Source organism: Hoplias malabaricus, chromosome 5, assembly GCF_029633855.1.
Source record: "Hoplias malabaricus isolate fHopMal1 chromosome 5, fHopMal1.hap1, whole genome shotgun sequence".
Classification (NCBI taxonomy): domain Eukaryota; kingdom Metazoa; phylum Chordata; class Actinopteri; order Characiformes; family Erythrinidae; genus Hoplias; species Hoplias malabaricus.
In genome coordinates, this window is record NC_089804.1 from 15,963,702 (window position 1) to 15,979,506 (window position 15,805).

Consider the following 15,805-nt stretch of genomic DNA (forward strand, 5'->3'; position numbering starts at 1 on the left):
TTATGATTAGGTTGGCAGCTGATACACTAATATGGTAGAGCCCTACTGGAGAAGATTCATGAATAATGCTGACCATGACATGCAGCTACAATCACAATAAAAAGCCAAACATTAATTTCTGAAATTAGCAATACACATTTTAGGCTGTGTATCTTAACATTTACTTCTGTTGAGTCGGTCGAGAAGATCTGAGATCTGTATACAGTTAAAGAGAGTTTCAGAGCTTCATCGACGGCTCTCATTCGTCCATCTCCAAGTCTCAGCTTCTGCTCCAAGGAGCAGGTCGATAAACCTTCTTTTATTGCTTCGGTGGCAGAGGGCTGTTTGCCCCTTGAACAATGCACACATTCTCTTAAGCCAAGAAGACCCTTTGGTGCCAACAGCACACTGCTGACAGTAAGTGCTTACCAAAGGACGCAGAAGCATTCCCGTTCTCTGACAAAGAATGAAATACAAGATCTGTGCAATGGCCCAGAAGACACTGCTGAAATGAGCTGTTTACACTCAATTAGTCACTAAATGGGAAGAGCTCAGGGATCAGGTTGAGGGATTGCTCTGACAAGTCACTGCCATCATGAGTTTCTAAATGATGCCTCGATTCAATACAAGTAGAGTAAAGTCTGGAAATCACCACTTCTCGTTTGTTGAAACAATGTGTAGGTACCTTTACACTCACAGAAATTGTTTTGCAAAAAAATATGATTACCTCCGTTTCCCAATGTGAGCTATGGAGACAGGAGTGGTGTTAATAATTTAATCTCTTTCACCGCGCCCCCTAGTAGTACTTTGGTGTTCGAATGGAAATCATCTGCTTTTTGTCCTGGTTTAAATGTGGTGATTATAGGAGTGTCAGTGCATGCACATTCAAACTGCCCAGGGTGAAATAAATCTGAGTAGAATCTGCGCATTCCGGGTGTTTCCCTGTCACTTTTAAAAGATGTTCAGAGTGTAGTGCCGAGCAGTAAGAGTTTATCCCTGTTTTGCTTAACCGGATTAGCAATGCACACAATTGATGTATTAATCATATACAATTATTCTGCCTTTTTTGTTTGTTTATATTTTTGAAAGTCGTTTATCAGTGACATATGACATATTACAAACAGAGTTAACAAGCTGTTTTACTTGCGGTAAGGGACATTATTTACTGGCTTAGTACTGTGTTCAAAATCATGCTCATGCTACAGTTACCAAATTAGCATTTGCTAATTTTTAGGTTTAAAAAATGTAAAGTAAATAGCCAATGTATTATGGCCAGAAATTTGCATACAACTGCTTATAGGCAACACTTCCCTAAATGGAAATGGAAAGTGACTCCACTGCAGTGCTGCTACTTGTCCTGGACATTTTGTTTCCAATAAATCGAGGCTAGCAGAGGATAAAAATGTCAACAGCTTTGGTTCATTCAGTTATGAAATAGAAGTAATTGTAGCAATACAAGAGATACACTGTTGTATATGAAAGAGATAGGGACAGTTCTAGGGAAGGCTGGAGTGAGATGCTTTGTAGAATTCCTCATGTTAATTACAGTCACTGCTTCATCTCGAATCATTGCATTGACAAGCTGGGAAGCTAATGTATCTGGCATTTCCAGCCTTAAACAAAATAAAGCTCCAAGCACACTTTGCTTCACAACACACTTTTTGGTACATCTTCAGTCAATATTAACAGAGAAAATAATTTTGTCAAATTGATTGCCATTATCATTGTAACCCGAAGTTTCTCAAAGTGTGGGGCGTGTAGGTGTTGCAGGTGGGGTGCAAAGAATAAGGAGAAATGAGCCTTTCTTTATTAATGAGCCTGTCTTTATTAATGCCTTTGTGTTTTGCCTATAAAGCTTACTCAGTAAAAAGCACGTACTCATAATGGATTCATTAATAGCCCTTAAACATAAGGAAATAACATTATATAGGAGACCAGAGATATTTAGCTTGCCTGGAACCAAAATATGCTTTTATTCGCAAACTTTTATTTTGAAAATGGAGAAGGTGGGTCTTCTTTCAGCCTTCATTAAGGCGTCTGTTCAAATGTAAAGCTGCTCCAATCATCAGCTACACTGACCTCTGATTCACCGTCAGAGTCTGGTTTATAAAGTTAGTGTTTACCAGCTCTGGGCTTGAGGTATATAACTTAGCGAAACACAGAAGGATCTGAGAGTTAGTTAACGTTAATATTAATTGTGGTCATGTTGTGAGAGAGCGCTGTAAACTTGCAGTAATTAACGTTAGTCTCAGGCCGTGTCCCAAACTACACACTGCTGCTCTGAATAGTATGAAAATACATATATAGATTAGGGTGACCAGATGTCCTCTTTTGCCCGGACATGTCCTCTTTTTTAGACTTAAAAAATGTCCAGGATTTTGTTTTTGTTTTCTTAAATAGAACTTCGAGAAGTTTCGTTCACAAACTAGTCCCGCCCTCCCCTACTCCGATTGGTTCGCTTGAGTGAGAAGGGGGTGTGGTGAAGTAGCCTAAAATCTTCTGATTGGACGGTCTGACTGTAGAGCTACCGTTATTGGTCGATAACCTTCTCTGTAAACATTTAATTGGTCAGTCTGCACGTCAGTAGTCCTTGTTTACGTCAGGCAAAGCTCAAGTTCTCGGATGAAGTAAAAAAGTAATTCCCATGTTTTTTGTAGCTAATAAAGGTGTAAAGGACCTAAAAGCACACTTAGGTTCAGCTAAACATACAATTTTTTGGGTAATATTGGGACAGGTGGGGCGTGGAAACTCCACTTTGTCTGAGATGGGGAATGATAGGAAAAGTTTGAGAACCACTGTTGTAACCACAGGCAACTGATGCCCTCAAAGATCTGGACACAAACATTGCTACCTGGGTTAATTTTAATATTATTTTGCATTTTCTCTTGTCTAGACACATGCTTCCATCTCGAAATAACTCTGTTCCCTTATAAAATTATGGACAAGTATTTTTGGAGCATCTACTGTTTCAAAAAAACATTGCACATAGTATTGTCTGCGTATATTATTTTATATGTATGTCTATGTACTATATATATATAACATAAAGTAGGTTTGCTTGGAATATTAAGGATACAATTTTTGGTTTCTTTTTATGGTTTAATAGATCAGCATATTAAAACCCTGGAGGCAAAGACCAGCACTGAACTCGGTCCATACCAATCATGGCTGAGCAGACTCTTTCATGATTAAAAAAAAAATCATACCAATTTTAAAAAGTAAGAGTAAGTGCTTTCCAAGATGTGTCCTCTATAATTAACTATAATTCAGGGTGAAGTTCTAGATACCTCCATGTGTCTAAATCAGTATATAAACATAGATCAGAAGGGAACCCGCAGGTCAAAGAAAGGCTCATTTGGATTTCTTTGATATAAAAAATGAATCTGTTTCTTCTGATGTAAAGCAAGAGAGCAGTTACTAAACATGAATGAGAAATAGTGCTCCTTCCTTATTATGCACTTCCTAACATGAGTGAGTGAGGTACAAGCCAGTATGTTTTTTTTTTTTTGTATAATGTTTTGGTTAGAGACTAAAGGGTTAAATCTTGACATGCTGAATCGGATTTTCATTCATTCATTCATTATCTGTAACCCTTATCCAGTTCAGGTTCGGGGTGGGTCCTGAGCCTACCTGGAATCACTGGGCGCAAGGCAGGAACACACCCTGGAGGGGGCGCCAGTCCTTCACAGGGCGACACACACTCACACATTCTTTCAATTCATCTATTATAACTATTTTAATAAAAGAGGAAAACACTTTTTAGGCACTTTGCCCCTAAACAAGTGCTCATTCTCAAGTATAACATTTGGTGCTTCCATCAAACAGTTTAAACGGTGTCCCTGGGTATTACAGCTGCAGTAAATCACCTTAGAGTGTGGAGAGATGTTAAGCTGCACGAGGAGTGGAATCAGGGGAGCTGTCCGTCAGGGAGCGGCTTAGTCGGCTCATTTAAAGTGATTAGACTTTCCGGCGGTCTTAATACCGTAGCGAGGATGAGACTAGCTCAGGAACTACAGCCCGATACCGACACTGTACCCTGATCTTAGTGGCTCGAGCATCCAGACAGAGTGGGCCAGCTCAGCCTCCGAACCTGTGGCCGTCACGCAGGTTCACGTCGTCCTCTGCTTCTTTGACCTGACTCCAGCTGTCAGGGCCTGGATTAGCTGAGGAAACCTGCGACTGATTTGCAGAGGCTGCAGCCTGACGACAAACGTTTGGGAGCGCTGACGTTTAATTAGCGGCAGGGTAGAGCCATGTCCAGGAGAGGAGCTTTTCTTAGAGAAGCATAAAAGCTAATTGGCTGTGGTGGCTATGCCTGTCCAAACAGCCCAGTGCTCATCCCTCGGACCTCAGCGCTGAGTCATGGGCTTATTAAATTCAACTCGGTCATCACAGCCACAAGTGCCAGGCTACAGGCTCAAATACCCATTCAAGACGTTTCCTAGGACTAATCATTTGACCCTAGGCCTTAGCATGTCCAGAGATGTTGTGTGTGATGTCTGAATTCTGATTGGTCTGAGACTGGATCTATTAAGTCAACAAACAGTATTGAATATAAATCATCTGTGTTGGTATTGCTGGTTCAATTACGGGAATAAAGCGGCGAACTTCTACACACAAAACATTGCAAGCTGAGGAAGGGGAGGTTCAAAACACACACCTCCACGATGTTCAAGAGATTTTCTTTGTCACCAAATCTGCTACAGCTTTGGACTAATCCTCAGCACCTGCTGTGGCTATGAAACTAAGCAGGCCTTTCACTGCATCTCTCAGAGTCTGCTGTTCCTCCAATCACAGCGCTGGACCCATGTCTTCCTTCTGGTATTTTGAACAAAGTGATAGATGTTTCACAAAGTGGTAGAATATGTCCTTTTCATTTTAAAATCAAAACATCCTTCAAGTAGAAGAGAGTTCTGAGGCATCACACCTTCCTTTTGGGTCGTGGCTGGGTGTGGGTTCACACATGGGAATGCAGTAGGACCTAGATAGGCTGCCTGTACGGGACTAATGTGACCAGTAAAGTACCTCTCTAGATTTTGGGGCCACACAAGGCCATAGTAAAGTTATCTTAGTTTAGAGTGAGTTTGTTTTCAGGTGGGCTGTCCATATATCCCACATGTCAAACCCATATTGCTCCCATTACTGACCCCGACAAGAGAAAATTGAGCTCCGTTTTAGCTTCAGATCTGCAGGAGTTTAAGTCCATCTTTGCACTGCGAGAAGACAACTCGACAGTATGAGTGGCCTTTGATTGACCTATCCATGCCATGCCCACACACGCATATTCTTTAATAGTGTCTACTGCAAGATTGGCCAGACTTACCCTCTGGTTCACAAATGTATTTGCTACCAGAGTGCTTTAGAATTGATTCCGAGATCATTTTATTGATTTTGAAATGCCCTCATCCTCTTGCTCCACTGTACCTCAGTGAATTGATTGCTACACCTGTTTCCTCAGACAAAACAAACAGGAGTATGGTGGCTACTTCTGCTACCAGGTGAAAGTGTGGTGTCCACAAATACATCTACGGGTTTCAGTCTTAGAAATGAGCTAGGTTTTCTGTTTGTTTCTTGTCTCGTTTTGTGCAGAGGTATTAAATGCAGTGGCTTGTGCTTTGTTTGGAGGCATTCAATGCAGTGCTTATTGTTGTGGGTGGAGGCATTACTTGCAGTATTTTGTTATTCTGAGGGGAGGTGTTAAATGCAGTGCATTTATCTTTTCAGTTTTTCTACCATGGTGTACTGTTGATACACTCATGCATGTGTGTGTGTATATCTGTGTGTGTATTTGTTTGACAGGAGAGTGTGGACCTCGGGGAAATCATGTTTTCACTATGCTACTTGCCTACTGCAGGAAGACTCACGTTAACCGTTATCAAGTGCAGGAACCTCAAGGCCATGGACATCACTGGATATTCAGGTAGTGTGATACATGTGAGTTCTGATAAATGAAGAGAGCTATAATTCTACTGCATTGACCTATACTTACCACAATGTAATGTGAAGGAAGAATGTTCAAATCCACTTCTCACAGCATGTTCACCTACTGCCAGTAACAATATTCAAATAGGGCGAATTCTACTCTGCTACTTTCCACCTTCAATAAAATAATGTGCTATGAGCAAAAGCCAAGTGACATTTTAAAAATGGGCTCAGAGTGATGAAGAATAATGAACGTTTTGTCATTTCTGTACTCAAAGCAGTGCTGGGTTTTACTACAGGAGACGTTCCCCAGCCGAAAAAGTAAACATTTCACAAAGCTGGGAAACTAAATTCGCATGCAGTAAATCTTAGCTATTAATATATGCCCAAAGCACTTTTGATGCCAAGGTAAAGTCTCCTCATTTGTTCCACTTAGTCTGGAAGTTAGTGCCTGACTAATGCATAGACGTACAATGTGGCCAGAAGTTTGACACTCATTCACCCAACATTTCTCCTGAAATGAAGGGTATAGCCCCACATTTGTTGCAATAAGGTTGCATTTGTGGCTTTAATGTGCAGCACCTGAAACTACGGATACTGGACGCCTGTGCTAGCATTTCTCCTGCGGTGTTGCTATCAGTGTGTGAAGAGTGGGAGAAGAGGGTTGCATTGACAATCCAACACAATGGGCAGCACTTTGAACACATTTTATAAGGGGTCAGATACTTGTAAATAACTCATGAAAGAATAAAGTTATGTTAGAACCAAGCACACTATTGTTTTTCTTGTGAAATTCCCATTAAGTTTGATGTGTCACATGACCCTCTTCCCATTTGAAAAAAAAAATGTTGGATCCAAAATGTCCAACTTCAAAATGGCCGCCATGGTCACCACCCATGTTGAAAAGTTTCCCCCTCCCATATACTAATGTGCCACAAACAGGAAGTTAATATCACCAACCATTCCCATTTTATTAAGGTGTATCCATATAAAAGGCCCACTCTGTAGAACACTGAAGTGGAGCTTTGATAGCATTCGGCCACATTAACCTTTCTGAGGTCAGGCACTGATGTTGAATTTTTTTTTTGTGTATCACAAACTCAGCTCCAACTCATCCCAAAGATATTGAATTGAACTCCATCACTCAAGAGAACATAGTTCAACTGTTCCACAGCCCAGTGATTGTGGACTTTACCCACCTCATGTCAATGCTAGGCACTTGGCATGGTGACCAACGTGCCATTTGTCCTGGCATTGCTGCAGTGCTTCTCAACAGTAAATTATACAAACTATGTATGCACAGTAACCTTCATGGCCAAAAGTGCTGGCACCCCTACACTTCTTTTAGAAAACACAGCACTGCTCCCAGAGAGTTGTAGCAATTACAAATGCTTTGATATTAATCTAATAATTCCTTCATCTTCTATAACCGCTTCATACCACTCAGGGTTGTGGTTGGTCCGGATCCTACCGGGAATCTGTTGTTCCACCGCAAGCAAAAGAAAATGAACACTAAAGCATTTGTAATTGCAAACTTTTACTGGGAGAATTATTTCCTTTGAAAGATGTGGATGAAATGCCAATATTTTTTGGCAATGACTGTAAATTCCTGTGTGCGATGGTGTCTACACACTTTGGGACATATGCTAGTGAGCGGGAAATCTGAATATCAGCATGCCACAGCAACTATGGGCTGAGTTTTTTTTTCTGTTTGGCTCATTAGGGTTAGGGTTAGCACTCTGTCTCTACGGCTCCCCCTCAAATATTAAGTTGACTTATTGGCAGAGACTACACTCAGTGCTTAATATATAGATGTTTTAGATTGTTAACATTGGCAATGTGCGTCATAACATACGTAGACCTGCTGTGTTAGACTCAACCTGTCTGTCTGATTCAAAGCTATTAGTCTGGGTGCCATCCTGTTTAGTCACAGTGCTCTGCACTCCCACCTGCCAGTGCACACATTCAAAATAAATTTCCATATTTGCCTACATATCATGGACTGGCCCTTTCCTCTTCATTTATCAAGGCGCAAAAACCCAACCCACACCTATCATGTCATATAAAAACGGTCCCATTACTCACTTCCTGAGCAGAATGCATGTATGCTTTGCCAGGCCAGTTAGTGGGTTATGGTTTCCATATGGCTATAAATAACCAGCTCCTGTCATGGGCAGAGCTAAAATGCTAAGTCGTGGTAAAGTATTAATCTTTGTTTCCACATATCCTTATGTAAATCTGTCTATCTTTTTCCCAATAAGTAAATTGCTTGCATGTTCTGCGGACTATTTATAGTCAGTCCTTTATACACAGGCCAAAGCTTAAGACCTGAATGGCGGTTTGCATTTTTTCATATGCTGAGTCCTTGTTTTCACAGATCCTTATGTAAAAGTGTCCCTTATTTGTGACGGGAAACGATTAAAAAAGAAGAAGACGTCCATCAAAAAGAACACACTGAACCCCACCTACAATGAAGCCATCATCTTCGACATTCCCCCAGAGAACATGGACCAAGTCAGCCTTCACATCTCCGTCATGGACTATGACCTGTACGCATCTCATACTCTCTGGGGTTGTGCCAATAGGGCATTACTCAAAAGGTTGTTTGGGTCTGAACCTGAGTCAGAGTCTTATGGCTCTTTTTCACTGTATGGTCTCAACTCTACTTGGTTCTACTTGGCTCTTTTGCTTTTCCATTAGGCAGATCTGGGTTTTCCTCATTCCAAACAAGATGGAATAGAGACTCAATGTGACGTTTAAACATTTTAAAGCACTGAGTAGCAATCACATATTATTATATTTGATTATTTGTTTATTATCCAACTCATAACAGAAGCTCATAAAAATTACACCATGGTCCTTTCAAACTCTCCTTGGACGGGTGGCCAATGAAAGACTCCAGCGAGAGCTGGAACAAGGAATAACAACAACACTTGAGCAAACACAATGAGCAAACAATGCACAATGTTACACGTTATAATGCCCCAAGTATTCACTCGTCTGCCTTTTCATGACATCCCATTCTTAATTCATAGCAATCAGAGTCAAGCAGAACTGAGTATAGTCCAGGAGTGTAGTTGCCATACAGTGGAAAAGCACCATTAGCCATGTCTTCATGTTAAATTGCTGATAATAATCAAGAGGTCATGGTTAAGGTTTTCCCAGGCAGTTTGGCTCCAGTAAGACTTAAAATCCACAGAGGGTGTATTATTTCAGTATCTTTTATTATTCTGTGTCTTTTGCACCCAGAGCTTGATAATGACCTTATAATGTAATAGCTGTAACATATCGGTTTAGTGCACTTAGCGTATTGTCGTGCTTGGACTTAACATGTGCTGTGACCTTTTATTTTATTCTGCTCAGAAGAGATAATGCCTCCAGTCAGAGGGATGCTCATCCTAGACTTAGAGAGAGAGAGATAGAGAGAGAGAGAGAGAGAGAGAGAGAGAGAGAGAGATAGAGAGAGAGAGAGAGAGAGATAGTTGTATGGCACATGCACTGAAACCCAGTGTCTGCACAAGAGATGTGGTATGCCATGCAGTCACAAGTGGGTGGAGAGGGAGGTAGGAAAAGGTCAGGAGGCGGAAGGCTGAGGAACACACAGTGAAACCGGAGCAGTAGGGAGTCCCTGTTTCCGCTGCAGTTAAAACGCTACTGCAGTCCCCAGGTTCACATACTGTTTGGTCTCAGATGTGAGCATCAACACAGCAAAAGAGCATGTAGCATCTGGAGAATCTCTTGCCTTTTTCGTTCCAGATAATAAGACGGATTCTGACTCGCTTCGAGGAACACAGACATGTTGCAGTAACTCACTAGTGACCTCCTAAATGTGTTCCCATTCCCAGAATCACTGGAGTTTTTCTCCAAACATTAGTTTTGCATTTTCAGGGAGTGGGCCAATACGTAGTGAGCTTCCTTTCCCCCTGCCTGCTAGCGGACAGCACATTTAAAATATGAGGGAAATATATACAATAGACAATGTTGTAGGTGGGAGTTAACTGTGAGGCATTTATAACTTTACCAGGGAAACTGCAGCATCCACCTTTTAAGTGTAAAGGCTTGTATGGAAGCCCATCCACTGGTGGTGCAGTGTGTAATTAAAGCCATGGTAACTGAAGAAGAATTGAGAAAAAGCTCTAAAATCTGTTGTGGGAGAAAGCTACAAAGGAGACAGTCCTGTCACGTCTAACATTTTGAGCTTAGAGTTAGGGTTAAGAATATGGTTAGGATCAGGTGTAGATTTATAGTTGATTTATACTTCTGCGTTGATTTGACTCAGAACCTGCGCTGTAAGCTACACAAGAGCCCTACGCTGTGGTGAGCATTTATACTGCATTGGTGTCTGCTAGAGGTGGGCGGATCGATCCAAATATTGATATTATCAATACCAACACTGGTATTGGTATTGACCAATACTCGTGTAAAAAGATCGATACTCAAGCTTTTTTTTCTCTCCCGCTAAGTCTGTGTGTGACTCAGCACAGAGCAGCATGCACACCCCCCACCCACCTCGTCTTTAGCTGTAGCGCTTGCACCCCAGCCCCCCCCCGCAACCCCACTTTTGTTATTGCGTGGTCACGTTGCTAAGAGTACGCATAACCACCCCCCCTTCTTTTGCTGCTGCACCAGCACATGGCTAAGAGTAGCGTTAGCATTAGTGGTATCAATATCAGCAATGCTGGCCCTGTATTTACTTGGTATCGGATGGATACCAAAATTCCCGGTATCGCCCACCTCTAGTGTCTGCATCGCTCTGCAATTACACCACCACACCACTAGGGGCTGAATCTCAATCTCAGCTTCCTCTACACCATGTAGTACACAATGTAGTGTAGTAGAAATACTTTTAAAAATCTTTAAAGTGCACTATTTATGAAGTAGGTTGTTGTTTGGGACAGAGCATAGTGTACATGAGGTGCCAGGAAAATAACAAATACAAAGCTGGCATGTTTTTCTGCGTAGTCCCTCTTCTCTTTGAGTTATTTTTCTTTTTGTTCAAGGAGATGTCCGTATTTCTCCTTTGTTCAACCTTTTTATACAACGTAGGCTTTTCCTTGACGTGTTGCGTATGTTGTAGATTCAATGCAGAAGTATAACTTTGACGTTAGTGTTATGGTTATGATCGGGGATAGGGGTATAGTTTAGGGTTATGATTCAGGGGTATGACCAGGTTTAAATAAGATATTTTCATGCTTTATAGACATTAGAAATTTACATGTACAGTCACATGAGTGGACTATATTTTGTACACATTGCATGAATCCTGGAATTGTTTTTTGGGGGTAAATTACGTATGAATTCCCAATGGGACTGGGCTGTGTTACTGCTGGATATTTTGTTCATTTTTCTGCAGATGAATATTGGCATCTAATCTGTAAATTTTCTTTATGCATCAAATAGTGTTTAAAAAAAGTTAAAACAGAGCATGCAATTTGCCTTTGGGGATTCATTCCCCAAATTCATTCAGTAACACTGCATGCCAGGTTTCATAAATAAAGGACAGATTTAGCTATTTTAGCCACCAATCCCTCAGTTGTCTTTCTCATCTGATCTCTTGAGAAAAGGGTCGTTTGAAGATCATTGGTGTTTGTGTTTGTAAATTAATTAAATGAAGGGTGGTCTCTGACCTTTGCGCGAAACTGTACAGCCACACTAAACATCTTCTCTCTCCAGGGTGGGCCATAATGAAATCATTGGCGTGAACCGTGTAGGGTGTGGAGCAGAGGGTCTGGGCAGAGATCACTGGAACGAAATGCTGGCTTACCCCCGCAAACCCATTGCACACTGGCACCCTCTCCTGGAGTCCAAGAAATCAGAAAAAGAGGTTAGCGGCTTTTCTGAATTTCCTAGTAGAAAATCCTGTAGGCTTAAAGTGACTCCAGCAGAGTCTTAGAGGGAGGAACCTGATTAACTTTCTAACTCAATGTTTACACTGAGTAATGCGAAATGTATTCAGACAGAAATATAATCTGTCGTTAAAACCCACCCCAGCGCTGATTGCTAGTTCTTTGAAACATCTTTGCATCTCTCTTGACTCTTGTCTAAACTACGCTGGTGAATAATTCATCGAGGGAAGTATGATAATGCTGATTTATATATAGACATAGGGGATGTTATCTTCTTCCTGATCTGTTCCGAAATGGGAATCACTGAAAGGCTTAGTGGGAGTAATCCTGCAGCACGCTCACTATTTATGGCCTTCTTCCCTTATGGGGAAATTACTCCACTTCTTTTGTCTTGTATCTCACTGATCTGCTGCTCTTTTTTTGTGTTGTATTACAGTGGAAAACCAGGACAGCAAGTTTTGATAGTCAGGGGTCTTGTCCCTCCCCTAAGGCCCCCGCCAGCCCTTGAGCAGACGTACGTTACCTAGAAGGCCCGACACCCTTTTCCCCCCTGACTGTCTGTGTGCTCAAGGAATAAAGAAGAAAATACAAACTAGAAAACCACAAAAACAGAAAACGACTCCAGGTTTTCCTTGACGGGAGGTTGCTCCAGGGGCTCCCAAGTTCTGATCCGAGATCAGTTTCCTGCTGTGTCTTGTCTTGACATCTCTCCGGAGTCTGGGCTAATTTACCGTCAGTTCTCGTGGGCCTTGTGTTCCCAGAGTTCCACTTCTCGTGCTCTGAAAAGGCCAGTACTGTTTGGTAAAGCTTGATATTGTCAGAAGATGGACTTTCTATATTGTCTTTTTTTTCTCTCTCTCTCTCTCTTCACATGTTGAAGTGTATCTCCAGAAGCGAATGAGCTGAATGAAATCTGAGCCTGTCGTTCTCAGTGAAGACAGGTGTTGTTGTTGTTGTTGTTGTTTTTTTTTTATTCAGCGCTCACTCTTTGAAGACCGCTTCTCAGAAAAGGAGGATCAGCTTATCTTCCAGAGCCAAGGGGTCTGGGCAGTTGTTGGGATGAACGGCTAGCACCAAAGCACCGCTGACTGAGGGGAAAGGACTCAATCAAAGCTCTGTAGCATTTAAGGGCCGATAGCAGAGGAAGCAAAAGGACGGCCAAGATGTGTTTGGCGTGAATGGGACCTATTCCTGTCCTGATCTGTCTCGGAAAAGCCAACTCGAATGAGTAGGAATTGTGGAGACTTCTACAACAAAACACATACCTGTCTGTTGATGTCGTAAAAGAAGTGGTGTTAGTACGTCTGCCTATCTCAGCACATCACAAACAATCTGAGTGCTTTTCTTTCCTCTTGAAGGACTTATCCAAACAGAGATATATTAAGACTCTTAGGCTTTGTTGGATATATTTGTAAATGATAGAATGGAATATGTTTACGTAGTTATTATCCTGGGCATTCACAAGTTTTAAAGTAATTCGATGTAACAAGTCCAGAGTTTATTTTTTGTGTTAGCATCAATCTTTCTTTATCTAGAACATTTGGTTTGGTATTTAATGTGCTTCTAAGCTTTACTCACTTTTTCACGAGCCTCTATTTCTTGGACTTCATGATATACTGCTGAAGTAGTTCAGATGTTAACTCATTTACTGTCACTTACTCTCATTATTCTGTTATTCACTGTAACATGGATTTGAAACAGAACCTGTAAGAGCACAAAAAGAATTGCTGTTGTCTCGTAGAAAAGAAAGAACCATGCATACTGTAAAGCTGGGTTATACAAGTACAGAGAACAGCAACTATATCCTACCCCAGTAAACAATTAGCCGTTGATTCAACGTTGAAATAACGTAATGACTGCCGTCTAATCAACGTTCTCTTAAGGTTGAAAATGAAAGTTGAAAAGACGTCCAAACACAGACATTGAAAAGACGACTATTAGACGTATTTTGGACGTCCATTGACGTTATTAATTGGTCCCCACTTAACTAACTTATTAAGATGGATTTTGGACGTTTAAAATATGTTCTTGACGGACAGACTACTTTTAGACCTATTTTGAACGTCCAGGGACGTTCCTTGTTTACTGGGACATGTCCAAACATCTGTGGATACCCTATTCGTCAAGGTTTTCATCTGAAATCAAGGAGATCAATATGTAGTTTGTTGTGATAATAGCAGCTTCTACTCCTCTGGGAAGGCTTAACACTAGACATTTAGAACATATCTGCCACAGTAGTGAGATCCGGTAAAAGTTGGATGATTATTTCTAGGTCAAACCCCACCCAACTCATTCTAAAGAGAATAATCAGAGGTTAAATATCCATCCAGTCCACTCTTGGCATTGAGAATTGTGTTGTCTCATGTGTAGCTTCTCCAGAGTGTCCTATTTCATTTTATAGATGCTACATGTGCACAACTGAACATTTAACAATAGAAGTAATTAAGTATGAAGGGTGTTGTTTACAGACTTTTGGACATACTCTGTATTGAAAGTACACCCAGCAGTAAGCATTTTCTGAACACGTCTCTATTGTTGAGTATTTGAACTTTTGAGATTGAGGGATCTGCATAAATCTGTAAAAGAAATTAATAAATATATATATATATATGAACATGAAGAAGCACACCTGAGCAGTCAGGAGACCATTATAAGAGTTTATAAAATTACAGTGAGGCACAAAACACTGCACTCTGCCAGTAATGTGACCAAAAAAAGCACAGGTGATAAAGGGATTTGTTAATTGTTGTTGTAAAAGCACTGCTGCCCATTTGTTTTCCCAGTGCTTCATTGTAATTCCACCATTTTCCCCCCCAAAATTCTGCAGGATTACATTCAACTGAGGGGCAAATATCAGGGAAATTGGTTTGATGTGAAATGCTCCGTTCTTGAGAAACTTACCATTTCAGAACACTCCCAAACACTGGTTGTGACAGGAAGCAGACGTCTAAGGACTTACTTTTAAGAGGTATGTAACATCTGTATGATGTCTTTGAGAACAATGCCCTACGAACACCAAATGGGTGGAGAGTAATGAAAAAAACAATCAAAAGAAAGGTCTATGGGATTTATTTCTTTGTAATACTAGTGCAATCTTGCAAATCTGTTTTGTACTTTACTGTGGGCCATCAGTTGACTGTTCAGAGTTTCTCAGAATCCAGACTAGAATTCTTAGAATACTCCATTTAATTAATTTTTTCCTTCTTCCATTGATTTCCATGTTATTTTTACAATAGTACAGTAGGGTAAGATGCTGTTTATATTGTTCTTCACTGTTCTGAAACATAATGTGGCATCATCATTGTAGTTTTTTATGTGTGTGACACATTTTTCAAATGTTCTTATATAATTTTATTTACCAGCAGAGGTTCTGGAATGGAGAATATATGGGAACTGCATTAGAATCCCATTCAATATGGTACTCTATTGGGATTTGTAATTGAGAGAGGGTCAGTGGGGGGATACCAGACTCCATTTAATATCTGCAAAAGACATGAGATGTGAATCTGCTCAGATACATCTGCCCCGGTATAGAGTATAGTGCTCTAGACAGGGCCTAGATCCCACCGCATTCCCAACAAAATCCAGATGTTACCGTCTGGAAATAATCACAACAACTAGGTAAACACTCATCCCTCATCACACTACAGTTGTTTACACATTTCTACGTAAGTCAATTAAACTAATATTTTGTCAGATTTATAAACAACTCCAGGTAACTCTAAGACTTGACTCGATGTCCTTTCGTTTTGTTTGTTTGATTGTTTGGTTCCTACCTGTTCCAATGATGTTTATGATGTCCTCAGGCTCAGACAATGTAGACACTAAAAACCTGTTTCTGTCATACAGTGGAATCTGTGAAATGGGTACAAATTACTTCATGGTCTGTGTGGTTTCTCAGCCTCTTTCTCCTGTGAATTTGACAACTTTCCAGTTTTATATTGAAGATTTGTACTTGTAATAAAATGTTGAGCAACTGTTCTTGTATTTCAAATGTTCGGAAATAAAGCTGTCAGTTCAGTCGTTTAAATTTTTGCACGTGGGTCTTGGCACATTCT

The 15,805-nt window shown here is 40.8% G+C and overlaps 1 protein-coding gene across 2 annotated transcripts in view; it reads left to right on the forward strand.

The window, feature by feature from the left end:
• Positions 1 to 15,743, forward strand: part of syt6a (synaptotagmin VIa) — a 93,720-nt gene extending 77,977 nt beyond the window's left edge. For both annotated transcript variants that reach the window (XM_066670972.1, XM_066670973.1), the window contains exons 5-8: positions 5,779 to 5,899; positions 8,279 to 8,450; positions 11,575 to 11,725; positions 12,184 to 15,743. In XM_066670972.1, coding sequence (XP_066527069.1) covers positions 5,779 to 5,899; positions 8,279 to 8,450; positions 11,575 to 11,725; positions 12,184 to 12,255 — 516 coding nt within the window. In that variant the 3' untranslated portion in view covers positions 12,256 to 15,743. The remainder of the gene's footprint in view (positions 1 to 5,778; positions 5,900 to 8,278; positions 8,451 to 11,574; positions 11,726 to 12,183) is intronic.
• The last annotated feature ends 62 nt before the right edge of the window (positions 15,744 to 15,805 follow it).